The following is a 17,505-nucleotide window of genomic DNA, read 5'->3' as shown; positions in this document are numbered from 1 at the left end:
ATTTAATTTGTGTATTACACAAATCTTTCCACGAAACAGACAGTTTTAAGTGCAAAGGTGCGAAAGTGCAGAATCACTCCCGCATCCCCTTAAGCGAGGAACGTAAGACGCGTCGAAGTACAATTCAAACTCGAAGTTTGACGCGACGTGAAAGTCTTTAAAAGTCTTGCCGAAGCACCGGGAACGCCAGTGCCATTTTTGGCTTTCCTACGCATCCAAGCGTATATTGTGGGAAGTAAAACACGCGAGATAATTAAGTCTCGAGCCAGCGAGATCGACAAAATCAATGTGAAATCTGAAAACACGGCGAGATAAGAATAACTTTGCAATTAGATTTCACAGTGATATATGCGGCACACTTTTTTTTACATGTCTGAGCGGAATAATGCGGCAACTCGATGCATTCCGCGAGTGCTTATGGGTACGAATGATAGGAACTTGAAACTTCGACTTCGCCCATTACAGTATGACACTAGTAATTTCTTGCTCTAACGATCTGTTGTCGAATAACTAAATAGAGAGAAGCTCACTTTTGCGCAACATAAATCTTTAGTAGCGAGAGAGAAAGAGATAAAGATTGTGCATTAGAAGACTGGAGGTGTTTTGAAGAAGCTTAATACAATTAAGCTGCAGAAATAATGGGAAGTGCGCACGCATATTTAAGAATTCGTATTAAGATCTATAGATCAATTTTTGTTTTTAATTTCTATGATTTGTGGGACTTTTAACGGTCTTTAAATTAAAACAAGTCTACTATTCAGTGAATGTAATTAAACTAGCATTCGTGGCACGAACTTGTGAAGACTATAATAAGCAGATCCCCTTATAAAGCGAAAATCCCTTTAATAAAAGAGTGTTAAGAATTTATGAGACTAGCGGGCCATCCGAGAAGGTATCGACCTCGGAAATGAGCTTCCTGTTGCTGATTTATTTCGCTGAGAATTTTATTTAAACTGAAATCTTTTCGATAATTGACATCTCAAGTAAATGCCGAATTCACGCTCACGTAGAGATTCCCCTAAAAAAAAACTGATTTTTTTTCTAAAAAGAATTGGATTATTCCGTGAGACGCTCTGTAGCTCTTCAGCTTACAATCCGTGTCGAGAACCAACTCGAGTGGCTCGTGAAGCGGCTTATCTTATCTTGCGGAGTGAAAGGCACGGGTGCGAATGGAAGCGAGAATAGGGTGCGAAGGCACAGTCGTGATCGATAACTGATCGCCAATTATAATTTATGTGTATACACTCTTTGATAGAATTAGTTCCATCTCGCATCAACGGCGAAAACGAGGGAATGTAAACCTATACAACTTTCTAAAAAATAATTGTAGAACGATTTGCAAAAGAGCATTTTAAAGCCGAAAAGTTCTGCTTTGAAATCTCACCAAGCTTTTGTTCTCAACGACACTTCTGCTTTAAACGACGCAATGCTGTCTCAAGATGCGCAAAATTGACAAGAAGATTTTAATATTGAAATTGAAAGGCATCGTTTGCTCGAGATTTCCTGAAAGTTTAAAATGTTCCCTTTAAAATGCCTGATTTTAAAAACTACGCAACTCTGTAACGTCGTCGACAAGTGTATCTATAATATTGGTATATAAAAATGTATTGATCTCGATTGAAGAAAATGAAGAAACAAAGAGTTAATTGGACAATTAATTAAACTTAACGAGCTCGTTGGAGTTTTATTAAACCTATAGTTTTCTTATTCTTGAAATGCAATTCCTATTTTCTCTTTTCTTTTGTTCCAGGCCAAACAACGTGCCTCCGTAAAATGGCTCCTGTCGAAGGCATACAACAATCGAGTGCCAGAAAAACTCCGCGACCCCTATTACCGTGACCATGAGGTAAGATTTATTTTAACGCTAACGAATTTGTCTCTCGCGCTTCAGACTTCCGAAAGTTTCACGAAGATGAACCTTATTGATATTAACGAAGTTTTACGTTAAGCGCGCTTCACAATTCCAAGTTAAAAATTACCTCTGATTTAACAAATTGCGAACTGTAAAAATCTTATAGTACACTGAAAAAAATTTCTGGTTGAATATGGACGAATCAGATAATTCCTTTAGGATTTACCAGAATTCCTGTAATCCTACAGAAGAATTCTGGTAAATCCTAAAGGAATTATCTGATTCGTCCATATTCAACCAGAAATTTTTTTCAGTGTATACGTCTATTTTAAATTTTAAGATTTTTTTAAGTAAAGTTCCTAATTTTTCCAATGCATACTCGCGAGAAAATGAATTTTGTCACGCGGATAGAAAGGAGAGGTTTCTCTCGCAGATGCATTTTACGGCTTTTTTTACGCCCAGTGATTTTCTTTGCGATTGCTATTGTACAATGGTTTCCTTTCGTGCGAAGATATCGATGAGTTTTTCCTCGCGAAAAGTCATCGGTTTCCCAGACTTCGACGGTGTCCTGAAATACTCTGCCTTGTAGCACACGTCGTTATTTCGCGTCGTAGAAAATGGGATCTGCCTCGTGAAAGGCGGTGCTGCAAAATTATCGAATTATCTATGCAGAGATGCTAATAGTGTTTTCGCGAGCACAATATCGCGTTGAACTCCGATGAGAATGAACGAAGCTATGGGGAAATGTGTTACAAATTACGTTGCCTATACTTTCTTTACGTTACTCCGGAAACCTACGGAGGAAATGTAGCCGAGACTGCCACGACTGAAGTTCCGTGAAACTTGGCGAAGAACTGAACTTTGTACTCTTCTTCCACGAGGATAATGTCTGTCAGCAATATCTCTTTGAACGTGTCGAGTAAGCCTGCTGGAAAGAGAATCTGATTTATAGAATATATAAGCCGTTCGTTTCAACTCGTAAATTGGTCTTCAGACACTCGCCCCGTCCACGATGGACAAATGATAAGCTAATGTGTTATGTCAACTCTCAACCCGTGTCGAGGTTCTGTTCGTATTCTGCTCTTTGAAGCTGTGTTTGAGGGAGCCCGAATACCCTCCGCGGAGTAAACGTGGTCGGGACGACTTGCGAAAAATGCTTTCCTCTTCCGCGAAGCACAGGTGTGTGAGAATTACGTCGAGATATACTTTCTATTAGAAATACGTTTCTTTGCTAGATACGGAAGTCGGAGAATATTCGAACGTGCAATTTTTCACTTTTTGTTAGCGACTGTTGCGCACGAACTGTATCTTCATGTTCCTTCATGTTTTCTCGCCTGCGCATTCTGACACGGGAGCGCGCGCATTTTCCTCGCGTAAGAGGACTTCAGATATTTTTGTTATGTCCGGGAAGAAGGCGAAGCACCTTTTCTTGAAACCAAAGCTTTGAAAATATTTTTGGACTTGGAAGGTACGCGATCCTCGCACGTGAGGATTATTGCAAGTTCCTCTTTGTAATCATAAAAGCGCTTTCTGCGGAAACGTGCGTGTTCGTAAAATGAGGAAGCTTAAAATATTCTCATGAAATAAAGACGAGGAAGGCACTCGGGTATACGTACTTACACAGCTACAGTTTAAGGATCATAAATATTAAACGACTTAGAAAGGAAACTAAGACAAACTGCAGTGTAACTCCTTTTGCACGGAGATGACTAACGATCGCCGACAACATTTTTCCTTCGTATTTGTTTCTCATTCGCTTCTTTGCGCACCGGCAATATAATTATATTTATTAGTCCGGCAACACGCCAGGAATCCTGGTGCTTACTATCTTTCAATTATCTCTGCTTCGCGTATTTTTTTATCATTTGCCCAGCAACCTCGCGCAAAAAAACTTTTACAGATCCTCTTTTCGATATTTCGCCCACATTGCGAGTCTTCCGCGCAAGGCTGCACGAAGCGAACGTTCCTCGCTTCAGCGTTGCTCTATTAATTGCGGCTGCTCGTTTAATCGGACGGAATCTCTATTGAAGTAATATTTTACGAAATATTATTTAAATCTAAACCTAGTTTCGGAAATGTTGGATCTTAGAAATTAAATTAGTTTTCGCCAAATAAGGTTTGGCAGAGACAATGTTTCCCTTTTTCACAAAGGACATCCCTAAAGTTCTACTATTTCTATACTTTCTCATTTACCTTGCTCTGTTATCTAGCGTTACGCTTTTATCTATCTGTCGTATCTTGCTACTTGTGTATCTTAAGAGAAATTCTTATATTTGAATGTACATTATTTTATCTTTGATTACGAATCTATGTATGTGAAAAAATAAATAGTAACCTTATTAAGCAATAGAGTATGAAGATAGTAAATAGAAAATTTTGTGCAATTTCAATTTGCTTCGTTATTCGTTGTTCCTTCTTCCTTCTTCTTTGCTTCGCTGGTCCATTCGTCTTCTGGTTTCGTTTCTAATGGAAGTTTCCATGGCGGATTCGAAGTATTCGATCTACTCGGCTACTTCTCGGATACTGGATTGCCACTCCGAGATCCCCTGACTACGCGAAATGAAGCTCTCGCATCCTCCGGCACGATCATCCGTAGCCATAAAGTCGTTGCAACAAAACGAACGAAACGTCATCGTGAAGACAAGGTCGTTCTTCCCCTCCGTTTCCTTCGAACTCGATCATCTGTGGCACTCACTTTCACCGCGCTAGATTCCTTAGGCAGAAAAATTTCTCATGTAGTTTTTTATCTTAAGCATCGTTTAAAACCGTTCGAACTACTAATTACAAAATTATTGGTGCGTAAAGAATTGATGGAATAAAAATGCTTTCGACTCTTTCACGTTATATGCAAAAAGGCTTGTACAAAAATGCTAAAATACCTCGTACAATTCGTTGACTGGAGAACTCGCGTATTAAAAGCTTTTTTTTTAATATCTCGAGATTTAGAAAGATAATTTATGCAGTTCTAATTAATCGCGTAATTATTCGAGCGTGTGGATATAATTAATTCGAATGTAAGTCGCATAATCACCTGTTAATCCAGAGATAAATTTTGATGTTTACAGGAACAAGAGCATCTGAAGCCGCAGATCGTTCACGCGCTTTCCAATGCGGAGCTCTACTGCCTCGCGCTGGCCAACATATACTCGGATCCTAATTATCACAACCAGAATCACTACGGGATCCTGCAAGCCCTGGCCAGGAAAGGCGTCTACGTCACGGAGCAGAACAATACTCAGCTCACCGAAACGATCCTCATTCAAAATTCACCACTCAAGATGGTAAGCTTACTAGTAACATGCACGCACAGTCGGTGTCTCCTCTTCTTCGTTCGAGCAGTTTTGAATATCGAGATACGGCAACCTGAAATTGTTCGAAGGGTATTAGTGTAATTGGTATTCACATCGCGATATCTACAGATACCATTTGATTGTGTAGAAGCTACACAAATCCATCCTATTGCATGAAAATCTCATTACGACAAATTGCACGAAATTACTTTAATCAGCGCTCGCATAATGTCTCTATCTCGTTACAGTCCGCGCATATGGCTGTGATAGAAGGCCTGATGGTCTTGTACGCGAAAGAGGTGGTGACGGGGGACCGGGTGGTCTCGGCGATACGACGGTTTGACCTCCAGGCTGGCGTGGACATGCCGTCGGATCACGAGAAGGGTCTTCTGCTCTGGATCAATCACGCGTCGCACGCCCTGATCGCCAAGATTCAGAGCGAGGAGGGTGGCGGCGACAAGACGCGGCTGCCCGAGCTACCCGCCGCCAAGGACTTTCAGTCTCTGTGCGACGGTGTCGGCTTGGCGGCCGTTGTCGCCTTCTACTGTCCCGGCGAGCTCAATTGGATGGAGATCAGGGTGTCGAAGAGACCCTCGGTAGCGGACGCGCTGCACAATCTCTCCCTGGTGCACGCGTTCTGCGTCAAATGCCTACCCTACTCCATTTTCCACATGCAGCCCGAGGACGTCACGTACATGAGAGGGTGCGTTAGTTAATTAAACTCGGATATGGCAAATATTTTACAAATTTTCTACTACATCGCGCTATTTTTAAGTGATATAGTTATCAGCTATCCTATTCCCTTTTAACTAAATCCTTGTCGTCATTTTTAGATCGATGAAGCAGAACCTGGTGGTTTTTCTGGCTGACATGTACAACGTCTTGGAGATTCATCCGGCGAAATGCGTGCGCTATCCTGGTGAGGAGCGGGCGATGCAATACCTAGATGGTGCGTACATGTTTTCTGGCTTGGAATGAGACTGTCTATTAGAAGCAAATCTGCGCGACAATATGCGACACTCGCGTTATACTTCGACGGAGCGAAAGGGAACGAGAGGGTGGAAGAGAAAGAGAGAGGAATCGTGAAAATTGGTGGTGGATAAATGTGATTGGTGGAGGCTGCTGTACACTGGACTTTTATATACCCGTTCTATTATTTATTTTATTACTTTCCTCCATGAAATTCCACTACTGTTGCAGGCAACGTACGCACATCGAGCGTCGCGTGTGATTTTATTCTAGATTGTCAAGTCAGTTGAATGAATTCAATATATTCGCGAAATAATTCAAATAAATAAATCACCGATACTACGAGGAATGTTGCCTGCAACTGCAATGGTATCACGCTTTTTATCAGTGTCAATACACATACTCGATATCCCAGCCTCTTGATCCGGACTCTCCCCCGAGAGCAGCGACTAATTGATATTAATTTCCAATTTCGATGCCAATTGGCCTATTTTGCGAATGCGAACAACAATGAGGTCGCCGCTGCAACGGGCAAAGAGATGCGATATACGCCAACGACTACGAACTTACTACCTCCACACGCAGCACTTAATCTACAACTGTAATATTTCCATATATTTCTATGGCGTAACCTCTTCTTGACGCTTGATACGACAACGCTATCCTCGCCTTCTTCTTTCGTCAACTTCCGGTTGTCCATGAACCACATGATACGGCGCGGCGACGGGTGCAGCCTGCCCGCGCAATAGTCATGGCGTAGCTCATAAGAGAAGCCTGCCACAGTCTATAGCTCCGATACCTGATCTGAGAAGCAACCTCTCCATATCCGCGCCAGGTTTCACAGGTATCCACACGTTACCACACAAAGAATCAATCTCATGTCTACTAGGTGGTCGTCTATCTTAGCGAGTCGCGTTTCCGTCAACTGACTGCCGTTTTTTTAGAGTGTCTCGAAGGGATCAGCGACTTCACGGTCGCCTTATCGCGTTATCATTCATATATGTAGGTGTGTCACCCACCTGAGCGCGACGCACACTTATCCGGTTATAGACAGTGTGTATAACAAAATGTAACATCTTTTGACTACAATTATTGCTAACATCAAGCTTAATTAAGATCTGTCGTTCTGTCAAATTCTACACTGAAAAAAATTTCTGGTTGAATATGGACGAATCAGATAATTCCTTTAGGATTTACCAGAATTCCTTTAGGATTTACCAGAATTCCTGTAATCCTACAGAAATTCTGGTAAATCCTAAAGGAATTATCTGATTCGTCCATATTCAACCAGAAATTTTTTTCAGTGTACAATTTAACAGTAGTATTTAGCTTTCATCAATCTTTTAGTATAACCAACGCCATCTCATCATCACATGGATATAAAAGTGTGCATACAATACAAATTTTTACTTTTTCTATCGCTTTGGAAAAATTGTATCTCATTATTGAAAGATTAAGCCATGCCGCTGAAATTCCAATGCGAAATTCTTTTGGGAAAAAGAGCAAGACAATGCGTTCTACCGATAATTCTTATATGCGTTTAATTGAAATCTAAAAGGAAAAAAAGAACACGTGATCCCGTTGGACTAATCTCTTAGCGAAGTTCATGAATTGTGAGGCGCACTGCTTGTTACTGATCACGTATATTGTTTGCCTTTCATCCGCTCACTATCGTGAGAGCCTAGAACGATATATATATTTATATATATTTATATATATCGTTCTAGGAGGAATTTATACATGTGTAAATTCCTCCGACCTGCATGTGAATAGCATACTTTTGCAACACCATCATTGGCTGCCTACCGCTTGCATTGGATCATTGGCTTCACCACCTTTCGTTTGCATGAGATTTTGAGTCGTGTGCGCTGCTGCCCAGTCACTGTCAACGAGAGAGATGAGAACTTCGTCGTCATTCATTAAGGTCCACTCCATGTTTAGTTAGTACGATTACGTTGCGACGTATTGTTTATGGTGCCATTTGGTTTATCATGTACCGAGCTGTATGTTTGTTTTACGTTATGTTCATTTTCAGATTTGTCTGACACTCTGCGACAAAGACTAGAGATTAGAGCTTGTAGACTCGATATTTATCTCCGTATGGTTATTTCCTCTCAAAGTGTATAACACAGGCTTTTCCGTTTTTAACATTCTGATCCTTGGAATTTGTACAAGTTGAAATTCCCATGCCGCTATCGCGCGTCCCATCGACTTCCGTCGCTGCGTTCTCACATTGAGCACGTTTTGCTGGCAATATATAAATAAACTCGCTCATGGGAATTTCACATTGTGCCCTTAAATAATCTGTTGCGTAAGCTTTATTTTTAATGTAACGTAACGTGTAAATTTATTATCTGTTGAGCATCTTCCTTCTTGAATATATTATAGTTTGAGTGATGAACGAGTCTTCTCATCTAATTAAATAAAAATGTAAACAGACGATCGATTCATCGTTAAATTATCTTTCCAGTTACGAAGTCGACGTCAGGCAGCACTGTGAAGAAATCGCAATCGTTGCAACAAACTGCCGAGAGTCACCAGTACGATGACAGGTGCGTCACTTCAGGTTCCAAGTATACTCTGAGGGAAAGTGTACGCTCGAAAACCGATAGAACTTGCCAATATAGTTGGCACTTGTAAAACTAAATTTATTGCGTACGTAATTACTAAAGGTCAAGCTTTGAATTTTCCTTACAGGCGCGCGGGTAGCGAGGACAGTTTCGTAGTGCATCGTGGCAAAGGTATTCCCACGCTGAGCTCCGTAGCCGACGAGAAGTCTGCCAGAACTGAAGCCGCTGGTCGGCCGAGCAACTGGGAGGACCAACGGCGGAGCTCGTACGCCGGGCGTCGGTCCAGACGGAACAGCATCACGGACGATTCTCAGTTAACCATCGAGAACTTTGGCGGGTCTCAGGTACGTGTTTGCGCAAGAGCGACGTGTCACTTCACTCGTCGTCGCGCGCGACGAGGGTAGCTTGGTGCAGAAGAGGAGATTGTCTCGAGCGGACAAGCGGTATGATCGAGTGATTTCTTTTATCCAGGATAATTTACACAATTTTGGTAGAAATCCGGACAAAGAGCTAGGCGCGCACACCGGCAAGCGCACCACTGCCGAGCCGACGTTGCCCGCGCGATCCAGCGTCCAGGATGTGTACGGTAGCGGCGTGCAGCACATAATCGCGGACAATGGTTACAGCGGCGGCGAGGAGCCGACGAGGCTGCGGCGACAGGCGTCTAACAGCAGCCTGGATAACGTCGCTCTCCGGCAAATTTTACATTCCAGCGCAGAGAACGACAACTGTGCGGACAGCGGCGGTGGCGGTGGCGTCGGTGGTGGCGGCGGCGATGGCCTCACGAAGTTCGCCAGTTTCGCGAATCTGAGCAGGCAGAGCTCGGAAAAGGGGATCAATTTCACGTATACGGAACAGGATGACGCTAAGTCGGGCAGGAAACACGGTCAGAGTAATGGCAACGGGAACAGCGAGAAGAAAACGACATTTGCCACTCTGCCAAACACAACCACGTGGCAACAGCAGAGCAACCAGCAGTCGCAACAGATGGAGCAACATTCTATCGGTAAGCTTAAGAATACAATTTACTTGGCAAATAAAACTCATTTCGGGCAATGAGTTACAAAAGATCTTAGTGACAACGCACAGTTATTCATATCATTGGTAAAGTCGAATTTGCGGCGTCCAAGAATGAATTATTTTACTTTATTCCATTTTGAGTTGTTGAAAATATTCTGTGACGTTAGATGAGAACGGCGGTAATACCATAATGGCCTCGCAGTTGAATAATATACGACTGAAGCTCGAAGAGAAGCGACGGCACATAGAGAACGAGAAGCGAAAGATGGAAGTTGTTATGTCGAAGCAACGGCAGAAAGTCGGAAAGGCTGCCTTTCTGCAAGCGGTCACGAAGGTAAAAACACCTGGGATTACTCCAAACGTAATTTAGAAAGACTGCATAATACACATTGAACACTGGTACATCATTGTCATCGTCAGTTCTGCGTATCAGTTCTACATGTACGTCATTGTTATAGTCGGAATTACCGGTGATTTGCGTTCCTTTGATAAAAGAAAAAGATACAGAGTGATACGGGTGATGTAGTTCGGTGCGAATTATAGGGAAGGTTTTATCGAGACACAACATTAAGGTCTGCCATGCTGTGTGACAGCCACTTTTCGAATCTAGGCACGGGTGTTTAGTATAGAGCAAATAGTACAAAGACCGTCTCAAAAAGTACAAAGTTTCTTTTTCTCCCGCCTTCCACTTATGTTTTTCATGTCATATTTCTGATTGTGATTACCCGCGATTGTTTGATATTGCTTGTACATATGAGTATCGGTTGAATTTGTTGCATTATTCGTAAAGTACGTGGATGTAAAATATATATATATGATTGTTCAATTTCAGGCGACAATCGAATTTTGTTTGTGACTCATCTTTTTATTTTGTATCTAGGTATATTTGTGTAGATCGTCGTTTTCGACCGCTTTGGTTGTACATAGTAGGACCTTACCACCCCCTTGTTTTGCGCCTTAAATAATCTCGGTTGCCATGTTATTTTAACACAATTCTCTTTCTGACATTTCAGCTGTACTTGATGGTAAGCGCATGCTGACGCACTAAATTTTTGCATTATAACAAGATTGAACATTTCTATTTTAAATCACGTTTCCGTTTAAGCGGGAATTGCCACTTTGTCAAATGCCATCTTTATTTAGCACATGTTATTTTTTAATTGAAAACAATATCAATATCTTGGAACTCGAGCAATTGATATCACTTTATAATTTCAGTTATTTCAGTTGTGTGCATGTGGATAAATTCTTCTTTCTTTAATATCGCATAGTTAAATCGGGACGTTTCTATGAGAGCTTATCTTTTATTTCTCATCTAATGTTTCACTTTAGTTCGTTTTAGTTCCAAAGTATTGATAGAGTTGCGAATGCATTGAGTTCTAAACAGTTTGAGGAAGGTAGATAGATTCATCTTGTTCGAAGCACTGCATGCCGTTTTACGAACATGTCTCCGTCGAAAGAGAGTAGTGAGTTTATACGTATGTAAATATAGAAGAAAGTTTCGAACATTTGAAGCGTAAAAGAACTAGTCAAAGTGCTAATAGCGTGTAATTATCGTGTCACAATCCTTTTACATCATCAACGCTACAGTAAATATGTTATATATGTATATACTATTATCTAGAGAAGAGAGATATATATATTTAATTTTAATTATGCATATTCACGCGGGCACAATAAAATTTTTTTCTTTTTCTTTACATTCATAATTCCGTACGTGAATACTGCGTGCTCGTAGTTGAAGCCAGTTGTTGTTCAATTAAGTATGATTTGCGAGCCACTCTGGATGGGCTTTGGCACTTAACGCGCTTGAGTGTAACGTGACCTTTGGCCGCGGGCAGACACTCGGCACCGTGTGGTGTGTTGGTGGTGATTTGGTGGCGGACTCTGAGTACTTAACAAGGCACGCTGGTTGGGCTGGTTGCAGGGTAAGGTTAAATCTCCTTCTTCGTCAACGTCCGGGGGGGACAGTCCGGCCGAGACAGTCGGTCCCCCCACCCCTGTGACCTCCGGGTCTTCCGGGGCGACCCCGACGAGCGTTTCCGAGACGTCCTCTGTACCCCAACAACCCCTTCAAGAAAAACCACAGAGACCCTTCTCGCTCAAGGTACGATATCATCAGCAAGTGTTTCACGTAGGCGAGATACCCCCGTGATACAACTTATCTTTAATATTTCCTAGAAGATTATTCATACTATGCGCTTATATGTGAATGGCTTTCGAACACCGGATACCCGTTCTGTTTTTTTTTTCTTTCGTCCCTGCTGTGCGGATGTAACGACCTAGCGGCGGGGCACAGTGAGAAAACGTTCAGCTTCCCTCTCGATGTTTAGCGAAATACGAAGCAAGCGTGACGATGCTGCGAGATGTACAGCCGCTTGTCCTCCCTTTTAGTAGAAGTTACTTTACTTACTTCGACAACGGATCGTTATCTTGCTTCTTGACGCTTCTTTCACGTTGTAGACGAAAACGAAACCTTGCCTCGGCAGATGTATTTTATAACGACGTTGCGGACCCACTTGAGCGTTCGTTAATACAGTGCTCCTGGCACGCATGCAATACTAAACACTTCCTGGAAAATAACAACGCTGTATTTATTTGCATATCTGTGTCGGGTGACGGTTACTAAGATATTGATTCGACATTTAATACAACTTCTCTTCTCCACTAACTCGAAGAAATTTTACGCTCTTTACATGTAAATGCGTCTCTCTGACATCTAATTAAGCTGTATTACGAAAATTTAATTTAAGTTCCCGCTTCCAGTTACGGCTGTTGCGCCGAGTTGTTTAAATTCGACACCTATAATTAGCGTGCACCGCGAATTAATGCGCCGGGGAACTTGGAGAAATTCGAGGAGCCTTGATATAATTCATAGTTACATAAGATATTGATCAAACAGACGGATAAATGTTGCATGTATAGAGGCAGTGTCACCAAGTTTCCGGACCATAGCTGGATCGAGAATCTGTCTGTGGAGAGCGTCAATTATTACGAGCGTAATAATTAACAAATTAAATCTACCATCATGTTTTATCCGTGCTTACTTCGGGTAAATATTCGTACGGCGTCGTAAATAACGCGACATCTTACATCGCGTGCAAACGCAAGTGCAGACCCCAGTGATACACACAGGTTCATAGATTTGTACGTCGTCCGTTTTACTTAGTTAAAAATTTCGTAGCTTATTTCTTTCGTCTCGGCAAAATGTACCGTGTATGACATAATAAGTGTACACGCACACTTAATCTTTACAAAAGAATCCGAGACTCGTCATAATTGTTTTATAATGAATGTGATTATTAAGTTCCATACATTTGAAAACAAAACGCTAAACAGAATCGAGTTTTTTTCCTATACTGCCAGTATCACACACAAGTACGCATTCGTAGCACCATCGCAATATCCCTCTGAGACATTCTCCATTTGTCTGACAACGAATATAGGAAATAAGCGAAGATGTGCGGGACGTCGAGCACAAGTGGTTGGAGCACGACGGCAATGCGCCATTCATCGAGACCAGGCGCACTCCGGACATCGAGAATATGGATCCCGAGCAGTATCGTCAATCCATATCGCAGTTAGTACTCGCGCCTGTAAAATTTACAATCGGAATTGCGAAGAGTATCATGACGCGGAATGTCTGTTATAGAATGAACAGCAGCCTGAGCGAGATCCAAGCGGACATACAGCGCCTGGCGAACCAGCAGAATCAGATTCAGCAGCAGCACCTGATGTCGCAGCACCAGAAACAGATGCAGCAACAGCTTCAGCAGCTGCAGAGCCTCAGTCACCAGCACATGCAAGTGCGTATGCCGGGGGTACATCCCGCGTCGCGTCATACCGTCAGCCGTTTCTCTCTCAAACGTTCTCTCCTCTCAACGTTTTCTTTTCTCAAACGTTTACCTTGCAGAGTTACGGGATGCCGCCGATGAATCCGTTAGCGCCCAGACTGCAAGATACGCAACAGTCGCAGTTCTACTTGCACGATCAGCCGCAAGTGCAAAGGAGAATGTGGGGCCAGCCGGCGCCCGCTCAAAGTCTGGCCAATGAAATGGCCGCGGTGGGCTACCAGCAGTCTATGGAATCGCGATTTAGTCCTCAGCCTGCCGGTACCTATTAAATTACTGTAGAATACAAAATAAATAAGAATCGGTAACTTCTAAGTAAACCGCTGGAAATTCATTATTAATGAAAAGAAACTTGCGCAATAATATATTTTATAGCTATTATATACGCACGATATTGAAACTTTTTTGGAAGCTGCACAAATCTTAAAGAATTTTTTTTACCGATTATTCATGGAAAACTCGCTTGTAGAATCTGCTTTTACAAGTAGATTATTTCCGTCTTTTCTCAGCTTATCAGCAGGATATGCGCATGTACGCGGATCCCACGAGGACTTGGGCACCGCACCCGACGCAAAAGGGATTCGTTTTGCACGACACTCAGGAACCAAGGTACCTCAACGGGGATCATAGTCTGTGTAATAATCAAATGAGCCACCCCGGTCCGACCAGCGTCTTTCCAACGTCTTCGTCGCTTTTCAACCAAACACAAGCCACGTCTGCTAGTCCACAACACCGTAACACCGTAAGTATTTCCGTAAGATTTATATCTTCGCGTCCACTTTTCTCGCGCTCCTTTTATGCACTTAATTAATGAAACAGACGAAAATCGCCGAGGACATTTATACCACGGCGTCGTCTTATCACATTCTCTCGCAGCAATTCTATTTATATTTACACCAATTAGCTCTTCTGCATACAATGCATGCACGCACGTGACTGCATCAACTTATTACGAAAGGCAGAAAGACGGGCGAGACTGAATGCTGCACCCACAGCAGCGATTATGTAGTGTGAGTGAGAAAAAGTTATAGCTAAACGTTCGCGATGCGTGCGCCGATCATCAGCTCGATTTGGTCACCTCAACACGAAGGATCGGCCCCGAGCGCGTACGTATGTGCATGGGAACCAGTTGGTGATGTAATGCACGCTTATAGACGCTTGTTCTTGACACCCAACATGGCAGACGCTACCCACACTGGGCAGTCTTAGCGCCTAGACGATCGCGTCCGGCTCGGATTTACACCTCTAGTCTCCTCCAAGTGATTTGTAAATTTGAATAATATGTATTTCCTCGACTCGGCCGTCGCAGCCTCGCGCGATTACTTCACTAAGGTTTGCCTCGGCTGTTCTACTCTACTTTTATGCGTTCACGTATCTCGCTTTTGACAGATACGCGGAAGCGAACGATCATTACACACAAAATAACAGTGCCGTGACAGTGTTTCGTAAATATTATTTCAGATCCGTGTTTCAAGTACGAAGTAGTCGTTACAAGACTCACGTATTTACGTTGTACACTGTGTTTTTCTAGATATAATTATTTTGTCTTGTCCTTTCCAAAACCGTAAAAATTGTGCGCGAGAAGATATTAAGTTATTAAATTAATAAAACACGTCTTTACGTCGTTGTCTTATGTGAATATATTTTGTTGTCGCAGGTTCATCGAATAAGTCAGTTAATGAGCGAGAGCCCCGAACCTAAGAGATCAATTGTACATCACATCCCGATCTCGTGCGAGAGCCCGACGGAGAAGAGGCAAGTTACAGCTTTGCACACTCCGGTACCAGCTCCGCCAGCCGATGACATGAAGCCCCAAAATATATCTTTTATCGGTAATTGAGCTTTGTTTTACAACTTTTTTAAATTGTTATACCGAAAACCTCTTTTCTTAAGCCACTTCTTTTTATCTCGAAGGCAACGACGATGACCTCGCGCAAGGTATTCGCGGCTTGAACATCACGTCGGGTAGTCGTACGTACAGAATACCATCGCCAACTAGACCCACGATATCGCAGAACTCCTTCCAACCTCACCCTCACCCGTCGCTGAGAGAGACAGTTTCGTCGCGTTCTGCCACTCCGGATATCACGCCTCTGGATCCCACGGACGCGAACGAGAAAGGATTCTACATCTCTTTCGACAATGACGCTCCTAAGAAACCGAAACCGACTCTCAGAGTGAAGAGAACGTCTCCGAAAAAGGTGAGCGCGTTTTTCCGTTATATTTTCGTGTTCTTGATTCTGCTCTTACTTTATTTAATTACTTTTCTTTCTTGTGCACCACTTTATCTCTTTTCTTTTATACTCGTTTGAATTGAATTTTGTAATATGTAAAACGTTTCTTTAAAAGAAAACAATTGATTATTTCTTTAGGAACGAAGCAGCATATCGTCCTACATCGAGCACGAGGACTTTACGGTGCGTCCGGAATCGCCTCCTACTAGCGCGGTAGAAAGGCAGAAACAAATGGAAGCTCAGCGAGAGTTAGAGCGAGAGAGATTGCGACAAGCCGACGAGAGGGAACAGCAGAGGCAAGAAATGAGGGATAGGGAGCTCAAACGGGAAATGGAGAGGGAACGACAGAGGGAGAAACAACAGCAAGGCAACAGTCCAGAAGCCGCCTGTTCACACGCTTCCGGAGTCGGTCTGGTGATTGGAAACCAACTCACGAATCCCGATCCGGTATATTAATATATTGACTACTCGAACAGACATAAATTCTACAATTATCCTTTGTTTCTAGTCTTGCTTATAAAAACCTTAATGTACAAGATGTTCAAATCGTATTACTTCACAGAATTCTATGGACGAAATGGAGAAGAAGAAGGAGAGGATAATGCTAATGTCGCTGCAAAGAAGGCAGAGGCAGGAGGAAATGAAGGAGAGAAAGGAAGTCGAGACCCAAGCGCGCAGGGAACAGGAGAAAATGAAGGTGGAGGAAAGAGCTCGCAAGAAAGAGGAGGAACGACAACGGCGAGCCGCTATCTTGGAGCACCATAAGGTGAAGAAAGCGATAGAGGAAGCAGAGAGAGAAGTGAGTGATATTTCTAACGACATTATCAAATGGCTGGAGATAAGTTGATAACATAAATGTCTTCGTCTTTAGGGTAAGGTAATTGATAAGGAGCTTCTGAATGCAATAAACCCAGCAAAATTACGTAACAAGACTGCAACCGCTCGACCGCGGCCCAAAACGATTCACGGAGACGCCGGCGCGGTATTGGATTCCGGGGCTCTTACACCTAGTCGCGGGAAGAAGGGTTCTTCTTCCAACTTAAGCACAGGTGAGATTTCCCTCAAGTTGTACTTGCAGAAAATGAGTAATCTGTCGCAACGATCGATGCTTCTTGGGGATTAAATCTATTGGTAGAAATTAAAGAAAATGAGATTTGATGTATTGATAAACTTTGAGAGAAGAAAAAAAGGAGATAAAGATAAGAGTTAAAATAGGAGATAAAAATGTATATAAAACGCATTCTTCGACAAAACAGAGAGATGAACGCACATATCTTTGAATCAATCGCCAAGAAGATGGATCTTTTTACACGTTGTTGTGTCGCAAGTGCATTTCCCCGTTATAATACTCTAATAGCAACAGTCTCCTCGATGTTGTAATTTGCATATTTTCGTAATTTGCATTTATACATTGCATGGCGAAGATTTCTACGATCAGAGCCGTTTTTCTCTTCCGTAATCTTAGCGATGTCACTCTTGCTGTATTATTAATTGTTCTTTTTTTCCGTTATAATTGGTTTCTTCTTTTATGAATTTCTACCCCGACCACATGCTCACGAGCTCCAGATTTTCTCGTCTATGCTAGTTTATCGCCGTGCCGTAACGGCTACCGTAGAACGCTCGACGAGCCCCGCTAATCGAGCCCGCAATCGCGACATCGACGCCAAACTAGAATAGTACAGAAAATACCGAGCCGATTGTTTTGCACTAACACACTTA

At 42.6% G+C, this 17,505-nt stretch overlaps 1 protein-coding gene across 7 annotated transcripts in view; it reads left to right on the top strand.

Annotated features, from left to right (window-relative positions):
* The window catches only part of LOC105562921 (patronin), a 79,481-nt gene that overhangs the window by 54,866 nt on the left and 7,110 nt on the right, over positions 1 to 17,505 (top strand). For 5 of the 7 annotated variants that reach the window (XM_012014099.1, XM_012014097.1, XM_012014095.1 and 2 more), the window contains exons 3-21: positions 1,751 to 1,846; positions 4,918 to 5,133; positions 5,391 to 5,845; positions 5,976 to 6,091; positions 6,845 to 6,955; positions 8,582 to 8,663; positions 8,809 to 9,025; positions 9,153 to 9,687; positions 9,869 to 10,035; positions 11,629 to 11,808; positions 13,148 to 13,281; positions 13,354 to 13,507; positions 13,615 to 13,813; positions 14,062 to 14,294; positions 15,210 to 15,384; positions 15,467 to 15,753; positions 15,925 to 16,233; positions 16,349 to 16,585; positions 16,658 to 16,835. In XM_012014099.1, the coding sequence (XP_011869489.1) occupies positions 1,751 to 1,846; positions 4,918 to 5,133; positions 5,391 to 5,845; positions 5,976 to 6,091; positions 6,845 to 6,955; positions 8,582 to 8,663; positions 8,809 to 9,025; positions 9,153 to 9,687; positions 9,869 to 10,035; positions 11,629 to 11,808; positions 13,148 to 13,281; positions 13,354 to 13,507; positions 13,615 to 13,813; positions 14,062 to 14,294; positions 15,210 to 15,384; positions 15,467 to 15,753; positions 15,925 to 16,233; positions 16,349 to 16,585; positions 16,658 to 16,835 (4,081 nt within the window). The remainder of the gene's footprint in view (positions 1 to 1,750; positions 1,847 to 4,917; positions 5,134 to 5,390; positions 5,846 to 5,975; positions 6,092 to 6,844; positions 6,956 to 8,581; positions 8,664 to 8,808; positions 9,026 to 9,152; positions 9,688 to 9,868; positions 10,036 to 11,628; positions 11,809 to 13,147; positions 13,282 to 13,353; positions 13,508 to 13,614; positions 13,814 to 14,061; positions 14,295 to 15,209; positions 15,385 to 15,466; positions 15,754 to 15,924; positions 16,234 to 16,348; positions 16,586 to 16,657; positions 16,836 to 17,505) is intronic. The other 2 variants (XM_012014098.1, XM_012014100.1) reach the window with 2 other exon arrangements.

The sequence above is a fragment of the Vollenhovia emeryi genome, unplaced genomic scaffold (genome assembly GCF_000949405.1).
Source record: "Vollenhovia emeryi isolate VEMERY1.0 unplaced genomic scaffold, V.emery_V1.0 DF939182.1, whole genome shotgun sequence".
NCBI lineage: Eukaryota > Metazoa > Arthropoda > Insecta > Hymenoptera > Formicidae > Vollenhovia > Vollenhovia emeryi.
This window is presented reverse-complemented; position numbering and strand designations above follow the sequence as displayed.